At 43.8% G+C, this 10,632-nt stretch overlaps 1 protein-coding gene across 2 annotated transcripts in view; it reads right to left on the bottom strand.

Annotated features, from left to right (window-relative positions):
* LOC106804741 (methylcrotonoyl-CoA carboxylase beta chain, mitochondrial-like) overlaps nt 1-10,632 on the bottom strand; it is a 66,883-nt gene that overhangs the window by 15,010 nt on the left and 41,241 nt on the right. For both annotated transcript variants that reach the window (XR_001393357.1, XM_014806063.1), the window contains exons 11-12: nt 4,790-4,946; nt 4,107-4,221 (exon numbers count right to left, since the gene is read on the bottom strand). Coding sequence is in view for 1 of the 2 variants with exons in the window: in XM_014806063.1 (XP_014661549.1) it covers nt 4,107-4,221; nt 4,790-4,946 (272 nt within the window). In the remaining variant the exon portion in view is untranslated. The remainder of the gene's footprint in view (nt 1-4,106; nt 4,222-4,789; nt 4,947-10,632) is intronic.

Genomic DNA, 10,632 nt, shown 5'->3' with positions numbered 1-10,632 from the left:
GCGCGCGTGTGCATCTGTGTGCGTGTGTCCGCGCGCGTGTGCATCTGTGTGCGTGTGCATCTGCGCGCGTGTGCAGCTGTGTGCGTGTGTCTGCGCGCGTGTGCATCTGTGTGCGTGTGCATCTGCGTGCGTGTGCAGCTGTGTGCGTGTGTCTGCGCGCGTGTGCATCTGTGTGCGTGTGTCTGCGCGCGTGTGCATCTGTGTGCGTGTGTCTGCGCGCGTGTGCATCTGTGTGCGTGTGTCCGTGCGCGAGGGAGAGAGAAAGGCATAGAAGATGTTGGCGATAAGCTCAATGCTGTTATCACCCGATTCAGTTTCCCCTTTTGATCTATTGTTTGCTCGCATGCCACACACGCATGGACTCCTGAGCTGGTTGCTCTGTAAATCGCCTATTTATTAGCAAATCATCTGACCATTAAAAATGTGACACAAACGGCGGGCACCTATTCCACGTCTGTAACAAAGTACATCACACAGCACGATTCCCCTTAGTAAAATCTGTGTTATATTTGTGACATGCCAGACTCTCCTCCTTTGTCTTCTTCTCATGCTTCCCATCCACCGCGGCACACTTTACCTCTCTCTCCTCGGTTGCTGTTTTATATTGTTTCGCTATAAGCAGAATAGTGTATATGAAAAATACATGTTATTGCAATTTCTGTGAAGCGAATGTAAAAAGAAATGTACAAACGTAACTGGACTATCACTGTTGTTAGTCACAGTTTTATCTGATAAATATAAGTTATGAATGCATGGTGGTTTAAACGACTTTAAATTAATGAAAAGCGTTAAATGATTTTAATGCATTCCACAGGATGGCTGCATTGCTGCTATCAGTATATTGCATTACTGCTACCAGTCAGTATACTGCTGCTGCCAGTATGCTGCATTACTATTGCCAGCATGCTGCATTACTGCTGCCAGTATGCTGGTATGCTGCATTACTATTGCCACTATGCTGCATTACTGCTGCCAGTATGCTGCATTACTATTGCCAGTATGCTGCAGTACTTTTGCCAGTATGATGCATTACTGCTGCCAGTATTCTGCATTACTATTGCCAGTATGCTGCATTACTGCTGCCAGTATGCTGGTATGCTGCATTACTATTGTCACTATGCTGCATTACTGTTTCCAGTATGCTGCAGTACTATTGCCAGTATGATGCATTGCTGCTGCCAGTATGCTGCATTACTATTGCGAGTATGCTGCATTACTTCTGCCAGTATGCTGCATTACTATTGCCAGTATGCTGCAGTATTATTGCCAGTATGCTGCATTACTATTGCCACTATGCTGCATTACTGCTGGCAGTATGCTGTATTATGCTGTATAGTATAGTATGCTGTATAGTATGCTGTATAGTATAGTATGCTGTCTAGTATAGTATGCTGTATAGTATAGTATACTGCTGTATAGTATGCTGTATAGTATAGTATGCTGTATAGTATAGTATGCTGTATAGTATGCTGTATAGTATAGTATACTGCTGTATAGTATGCTGTATAGTATAGTATGCTGTATAGTATAGTATGCTGTATAGTATGCTGTATAGTATAGTATGCTGTATAGTATGCTGTATAGTATAGTATGCTGTATAGTATGCTGTATAGTATAGTATGCTGTATAGTATGCTGTATAGTATAGTATGCTGTATAGTATAGTATACTGCTGTATAGTATGCTGTATAGTATAGTATGCTGTATAGTATGCTGTATAGTATAGTATACTGCTGTATAGTATGCTGTATAGTATAGTATGCTGTATAGTATAGTATGCTGTATAGTATAGTATGCTGTATAGTATAGTATACTGCTGTATAGTAAGCGGGTTGTATTATACCGACGACAATGATGCAGAGGCTAGCAGAGTTAAGGCCTTAATTCCATGCATCAGCAAAACCGCTACATATATCTGCTGATTACGTTGACTCAGCCAGTACCACAGCATTCTTTGCATGTCCTTTACTTCTATATCTACAGGAATAAACTCTAAGCTACATCGGACTGCGTTCTGCTTTTTATCTATATAAAGGGGCACTCTTTACAGCTGTTAAAAGTTTGTGAATAATAAGACCATTGTAGCATAGTCGCTTCATATTTATATAAAGGGACGCCACGTTATAACGGAACTTACGGAAGCATTACCACTGTACGCTGGTAAGGGAGGCAATATCATTCAGTTATTACTATTTTTAAACACGAACGCCTGTAATGTACGTTTTCCTCACTTTAGTCATTTCCGCGTGAGGCGCCCGTAATGTCTATTACGTATATGTGACGTATATATCACGTATATATCATACCTATGTTCACGTATGGGCAATAGGCAGAGAATGAAAATGGCATTCGTTATGTGAAGTATGTGTTAACGTAACGAACGTCGTCCATTTGTTGATACTTTTAATCACGAACGCCTGCCAGACGTTTTTTTTTTTAGACTTTTCAATCATTTCCGAACATGACACGCCCCATGACCATGCTCGCGTATGGGAAGTGAATTGACAAATTCGTCATTCTTTGATGTACTAAGAGTCTTTCACTTATTTGCATAATTTAAAACATTACAAAAATTACTACAACGGTTTTTAACATCCCAATTACGTTTACACATTTTATAACTATCTCCGAACCAGCGACTCCTTACGCCCAAGCTCAATTACGCACTTGTTGAGTAGGTTTAATCAGCCTCTCATTTTATCATCGGAGAGAGGCTAGAACGCTTTGCAACCAAACGCATAAAAAGAAAACCAGTAAGAAATAAATATCTAGGCACACACGCCAGGAGCGGCACGCACCTCCGCTCATCACCTTAGATGTTTGGCTGACTGAGAGAGATAGCTCCCTAGCTGTCCCTAAGACAGCCGTAAACAAGTTTCGCCATAATCTCTGCCCACGGAACTTAGCGAGACCTGTCTGCTTCTGCCACGTAGCCAAGTTAACGTTTCCGCTAATGCCCAACGAAGGATGTATCCCTGCAATAGATGCAGAGCAGAAGGTGGCTTCTAGCCGGAAATGGGTATCGACGAAATCGCTCTTCATTTCAAGGTTTATCTTTTATATATACCGCATAGAGACTGCAGGATTAGTCTATAAGCCGGCTAAGCATGAGCTCGGGCATCACTCTATGTGCCGCGTAGGTTTCTATAGGAATCAGAATCGATGTCCAAAGTCGGATTACGTGTGACGTCATTATTACGTCACGAGCCAAATTTAGACGAGGAACTATAATATCACATCATTTGTCTTTTCAATGATAAATATTCGCAATCATTGTGAGTGTGTGTGCATGTATGTGTGAGAAAGAGAGAAAGTTAGCGAGAGCGAGAGAGAGAGAGAGAGAGAGAGAGAGAGAGAGAGAGAGAGAGAGAGAGAGAGAGAGAGCGAAAGAAAGGGGGAAGACCGATAAACGAGACAGAGAGAGAAATAGAGGGAGATAAAGAAATAGATAAACATATGTATATAAATAGTGCGAAATTACGCTTCTTTATCTGGTAGTCATGCGGACTACCAGATTTTGTAATTTGGTAGTCCGTGAGTAATTCTGGTAGTTCAGAAATTATTTTGGTATCTGTGAGTTTTGCCTAAAAGAATGAAATCCGTCTACGTCATAGCATAAGCAACAAACATGGCTGCGTCGACGTTATTGATCAACGTGCGTGATAATAAATACTCGTTTTAAGTATATTTGATAATTGGTCGCTTAATTCATTTAAGCTATAAAAACGTGCAAGAAGGAGAAATAATTTAAATGACAGTGCTGTGTTTAGCTGCCAGTGCCAAGTTAAGTTGAGCCGGCTAGTTGTTACTACAATCTACTCATCCATGAGCAAATCTGGCAGTTTCGGACTAACGGGAGGGGCTATCTTTAATTTCGAACCTTGTGTTTATATATATATATATATATATATATATATACACACACACGGTTCGAAATTAATATATATATATATATATATATATATATATGACTATACTTGTTCTGCGTTAGTGGCAATTAACAATTAAACTTACAACTGGCATGAGCGGACGTAACACCTACAATCATACACCGAATACGATGCATCCTTTGATCGGAAATGAAGCGCCACGTAATTACAGACGTACCGGCTTTCCTTCACGTTGTCGTTGGTCCTTAGTGATCTGAGCGAGCACGCCCGCAGCCTGTGGTCCGCCCATCACAGAGATGCGTGCATTAGGCCACATGTACAGGAACCTCGGGCTGATGAAAGAAAGACAAATGCGACAGGTAAAACATCGACAGTTATTATAAGCACATTTGACAAAATAAACGAGAATCTCTGGAAAACAGCCATCCTCTCTCGGGCACCATGCAGACACCACTTTAAAAGTGTAATATACATAATGCGTTGTCTGGTAAACAGTTGGTCACTAAGTATGAGGTCTAAACGCCCTCAATAAGTATGAGCGCATCATCACCTCATTGCCAATCATCGTAAAAACACAAACAGCAAAAAAAGATTGGAACAGCATTACTAGTAATAGTATATAATATATATATCAGAAGTAGATAATAGGGAATTCCCTATTATCTACTTCTGATAGTGATATATATATATATGCCACCGCTGTCACTGCAGTTCCCTGCAATCACTGCAGTTCAGCTTATATCACGATAATTGCTTTATTGCTAGTAACCACGTACGACTCGGGAAATTATTATTTTTTGCATTATCGTAGCGTTTAATAATCAGAGAAAACGTCTAAACAACTTCGACGCATAGCATTGGCTCAGCTTTCGAGCGACTACGTTTCTTGCGTATACGCACCCGTACGCCCGTCCACACATGCCGTAGTTGCCCGCGCCGTACGAGCCACCAATAATCACAGTGAACTTTGGTACTTTTGCGCACGCGACGGCCGTGACCATCTTGGCACCGTGCTTCGCGATTCCACCAGCCTCAGCATCCTTGCCAACCATGAATCCTGCAAAATACGCAGCACCGAATACATGTCGACATCTTTGCCAACCATGGCGCATGAAAAACGCACAGAACCATGTAGATACGTCGGACAAAGCCCTCTCTACCAGTAACACACACCGTGTTTATAAAACACACGATAGCGTTTCAGCCAATGAATGCATGCAGTGACATATTCAGGTAAACGAACTCCAGCGTCATCGATAACTTTGGAACATTGATAACACTGATAACATGATAGTATTGTATTCAGCAAACGGTGGCGACAGGATGCGACACTTGGCACGTCACACCTTGCGTCGGGGATGGGTGACGCGACGCGCCACACCTACGAGCCAAGGTCCGGCCGATAATGACGAAAAACCGGTCGGATTCAAATGCCGCCGGGCGGTTTTCGGAAACGTATAAATAGGCACGGACGAAAAATCATAATAAGTTATTACCCAGAAGAAGAGACGAGAGACAATGTAGTGGAGATAGACGAAGACGAGACACGGGGCCTAGGCTTGGGTACCTAGGTCGCCGTAGTGTATATATATTTGTATTGTGTTTACTAATAAAGTCAGTCTTCAAGAGCAAATTCTGCGACTACATCATCTTTACTCTTTGCCACAATCTGCTACCATGTGCTAACTCGACGCTGCTCCGATGCCGGAGCGGAGATCAACAACTTTACAACTCTACGATGCTACGATGCCGGAGCGGAGATCAACAACTTTACAACTCTACGATGCTACGATGCCGGAGCGGAGAACAACCTATTCACAGTACAACAATTGGTGGAGGATACAAAGATCTGCATTCGCTACGCTGTTCCCAAGATGAAGAAGAAGAACAAGAAGATTCCGCATTCGCTACGTAAGAAGGAGAGACAGAGACTGCCGTCACACCGACAACCGGAGCCGACGCCGTCATACCGACAACCGGAGGCCGACGCTCTCGCACCCGACAAGGCGGGAGCCATGTTGTCATGTCCTCCAAGCTCGACAGCCTCCAGAGCCCGCGCAGAGCAAGGTCGAGGAGCAGAAGAAGCAGAAGACTAACACGGCGACGATACCTAGGGCAAGCTACATCCTAATCACTGTATACATAGCCAAGAGACGGAAATAATTTATTTAACAGTAAAATAGCTCGAGCATTGACGAGCAGCGCGAATTTTTCGTAGTTATAGCTAGATTGGTATTCGAATTTCATTGTACGGCGTGACGGTGACTCAAAGCGTCGAAAGGAGAGATGTGTGATATAGTATTAAGCCTATGCGATGAGAAAGGCGAGACGCCTAGCCGCTTCTAAAGTATGACCTCGAACGTGGCCAATAGGGTAAGCTGAAATTAGCGTCCCTGCCAACAGAGAGGCATACTACGGTACAAACTCACCATAGTGCGTAATGAAGATATTTAATTAAAGATGATGAACGAGCTAAAACAGCTCCGCCCGGGAATTGGTACGTCCGATTTCGTCACGCGTCGCGTCATTTTTGAGTCACGGCTGCTAGGCGTTAAAAATACTCGAATAGAAATTTCGATACAATAGTTTGTGGTTATAATATATGCGACTATTACTGCAACATGCTGCTTTTGTTTGACTTTTGATGTTTTCTACTAGCGATCATACAATCGCATGACGATGCGTAATTATGTTACTTTTATTTGTACAGCGTATTCTCAAGATCGCACAAATCTCAAGATTACACGTAACGATAACACATAGCAGCAAGCCACAGTGCTGTGTTCTCACGCGAGTCTGATGAAAAAAACATAATAAGGCGTTTTAGGGGTTTTCGCGGTCGGGACATAAGCAATTAGGTTATTTGTAGATACGAGGAACCTTTAGCGACACGTGACCGCGTGTGCTTACAAAAAAGCTCGTTCAGAAACGTTCAACCGATGACGGTTTGCTCAGCATGCTTCATGCAGACGGGTAAATGCCACCAAGGAGAAGTTGGCACACGCGTGACGTCACGCCCTCTTTTCACAAGGGCAACACAGCCGTGACCACCACAAGCGAATTTACATAAAGCCACGTACCTTATCAAGGGGGACTCAGGCATCTATTTCTAACACGTTCACAAAGTCAGGCTGACACATTACTTTAAAGGGGGGCTTATGTCGGGCTTGCGAGCCGACTCGCCTGGAAGCAATTGGACTTCGAGTAACTGGAAGCGATCGGCAGCGACTAGTTGCCCACTATTCTATTCCGAGCAACTAGTGGCGGCCAGTCGCAGGCAGTCGCGTCGCAGTCGACCGACCTAATCACTGCAGTCGCAGTGAATTGCTTCCAGTCGAGCAGCCGGGGGGCTTATGTCGGGCTTGAGAGCCGACTCGACTGGAAGTCTAGTGTGAGAATGCACAGCTGATTTTCCCAGCAGTGGGAACAGTATAATCATTATTACAAGAACCGCGTGCGGTTATGGACTGATGGTTTGCTAGCTACTCGTAACCACACGGGAATAAGTGGAAAAAAAACAAACAACAAATCTTTAGTAAACATCGGGTTGAGCAGATCTATAAAACTACACGGCTCAATCAGTGGAGAAAAAAGCCCTTAAAAAGCCATGCTCTTATCGCGTGACATTTACCGTCGCAAAAACACACAAGTACACGATTTCTTTCCCACAAATACGTGCAGCCTATATTCTGTAGTTCAGCTGACCAACCAACATTAATAGCCGAAGGATTTCTATTACTGACTGATGAACTATTACGCGGCAGAAAAATGGAAAAACAGCAACAAAAAAACGAGCTGTGCATTTGGTTAATTGCAGAGAATGCAAATAAAAATACTCTACGATGATTATGAGTTGAAATGGATAAACCTCGCAACAAAATGCCTACGTACACCTACTGTGAGCATACTTGCAGTATGCAAACATCACGAAATGTTCTTATTGAAGCAGAAATATGCTCCGAGGTTGGCTATTTTGAAACTCTGTCGGACCGGAGTTTCGGCATACAGATACACATGTTGTTTTGGAGTGAAGAGACTGAGCACGCCAACAGTAGGCCTACGCTAGCGCAAATAGTTCCTGGGACGAAAACACTTTATTTGTTTCTTGATTGCATAAGTAATGTAGATAACATATGATTTAAACAAATTTCACAATTTCGTACTGAGTAAACATCGAACAACAAAGTACAACACATGTTATCATAGAAAAGAACTGTTAATACAGCACAGTTGTTTGCTCGGCTGTGAACCGGATGTGTAAACGCTACTTTCGTAAGATGAGTAGTATGTCTATGTACTTATATTATACACTCGGTTCACTCACACTGCTACGCGGTCTAGAGAACTGGATCAAGTGCTGTCGACGTGTTGGCAATTAAAACATGTTCGTACTAGACAGAGTTCTTGTGTCACAGATACTATCCACCTGTTGATTATACCGTTAGTTATAGCATTGAGAGCTCCGGAGAGGCAGGTGAGAATATATATATTATAATTTAAACACCCTTATTCTATACCTTGACTTTCTTTGTATATATATATATATATATATATATATATATATATATATATATATATGCGCGCGCGTCGTGTGTGTGTGTGTGTGTGTGTGTGTGTGTGTGTGTGTGTTGTGCGCGCGAGAACTGCGTGCGGTGCGTGCGCTGCGTGGCGGTGTGTGTGTGTGTGATAAGGGATAAAATGATAATCATAAGCCGCGGTTTCACACGTAGCAAGAAACCGGTACTTCTAGCGTTCACACGAGGCAAAATGCGCGGTCCAAGAAATACGGTATCTAAACAGATCCGGTATTTGATGTAAATACGCGGCTTCCCAGACCCCGAATAAACAGATGCCGTTATTTGCCGTGCTTGAGAAATACCGGATCTCTTGGACCGCGCATTTCCTCGTGTGAACGCTAAATACCGGACTGGTGATATACCTACTATGATGTACACACGGCAGGGGCAATATGATAAATAACAGAGACGAAGCCGCCAGTCCCTGGTGACGCGATTCATTCACGATGATACGGAGCGGATCGAGTGCTTCACGGGAAGACTATATATGATAATTCTAGGCCACTCACGTATGGTACTCTCAGATTAAAGGTGGCGACCGTAACGGGTAGAGTACAGATACACGAGCAAGGGACACGCACTTTCTGCATGCACAGGTATAGCCTATTAGAGCCGATTAGTTATGGGTCGTACAGACTGAGTCATTGCACAAGATGGTGTAGTTGCCATCATTGGCACTGATGATTGTCAAGGAAATCGTCATTACCATTGAGGCATATCGGATATCTATTGGTTCTATCCCGACTATCTGGTTATTTCGTGGAAAAGGGAACAAAACAATTCCGATATATTCCGTTTTAAACTTGCGATTTTACGTTTGAACTTCGAACGTCATCGGGGCGAATGTTCTTTTTAACTAAAAACGACCACAACAAATTGGAGGGGGGGGGCAAAGGCAAACGTTTTGTTTCAAATAAGAATCACCAAGACGTTTATGGATTTTTTTTGGGATAGGAATGCTGTCACAACCTGTAATTAATGCGTGGGGAGGGCACGGAAGTCATGTAGCTCAGCCACGCCGTTACAGCGACGTGGACGTCAGCAAATTTCCGAAACACCGCGACAAGCATTACTTTTTCACTCTGAGCGGTTGATCCACTCCGTTGCCGACATGCAAATTTTGATTCGGCGAGAAGGTACAATTTCTCCGAGTGTCCGAGTTCTTCATTATTTAACCGTTGTATAGAAAAATCCCATCATGTGTGGCTGCAATGGGACTTGCTGGAACTGCTTTGTTCACCCTCGGCGATAACTGGCCACGTCATAATTTATTCTGACAATGTATTATTTAACGTGAATTGGTGACCGAAATGGGAAATGGTTGTGGCGGCAGGCTGGTACAAGATCGCCTATCACTGCTTGCGCTATATACCTCCTATACGAATAAATAATTAGAGTCGACATTTTACACACAACGCACCTATACAGATGCACCAGAACTCGTGCGCCACGCATAATAACATCCCGTGAACGCTAGACGTCTGATCAACGAGCACATTTTAGTTATACATCGACTCTCAATGCTTACATCAATCGCGTCTGCATGAAAGCGATAGTGTTGATCAGACAGCGGCCTCACAGACACTAGGGTAACAGCCTCAAGAAGGCGAAGAAGTAACCGTAGTAGGAAGCGTCTTCTCATAATCCCCCACGCCCTAATTTCACAAATATGCTCACCGATCGAATATGCATTAAAACATCAAAGTAACAGCAAATGTATATATCTGTCTTCGCTCGCGCCTACGTGCAGCACCTGCATGCTAATGAGCGCGCGCGAAGATGTATTCACGCGCGCGCGTGTGTGCATGATCGTGCGTGCGTATTTGGATGTGCGTGTGCGTGGGAGTACACGTAGGTGTGTCGCGCGTGCGTACGTGCTTATAGAAGTGTAGCTACCTCCGGGGGGCACTAGCTTATAATTACGACAGGTAAATCGAAGTTTAAGCAGAACACGAGAAGCCGAGAGAGAGAGAGAGAGAGAGAGAGAGAGAGAGAGAGAGATAGGGAGAGAGAGGGCTACGCATTATACGGCACGACCAGCAGTACGCTGCACATCACGCGAAGCTAAATACAAGCGAGATGTGATTAGTAACACACGCACGCACGCACGCACGCACGCACGCACGCACACACACACGCACGCACGCACGCACGCACGCACGCACG

This window comes from Priapulus caudatus, unplaced genomic scaffold (genome assembly GCF_000485595.1).
Source record: "Priapulus caudatus unplaced genomic scaffold, Priapulus_caudatus-5.0.1 Scaffold85, whole genome shotgun sequence".
NCBI lineage: Eukaryota > Metazoa > Priapulida > Priapulimorpha > Priapulimorphida > Priapulidae > Priapulus > Priapulus caudatus.
This window is presented reverse-complemented; position numbering and strand designations above follow the sequence as displayed.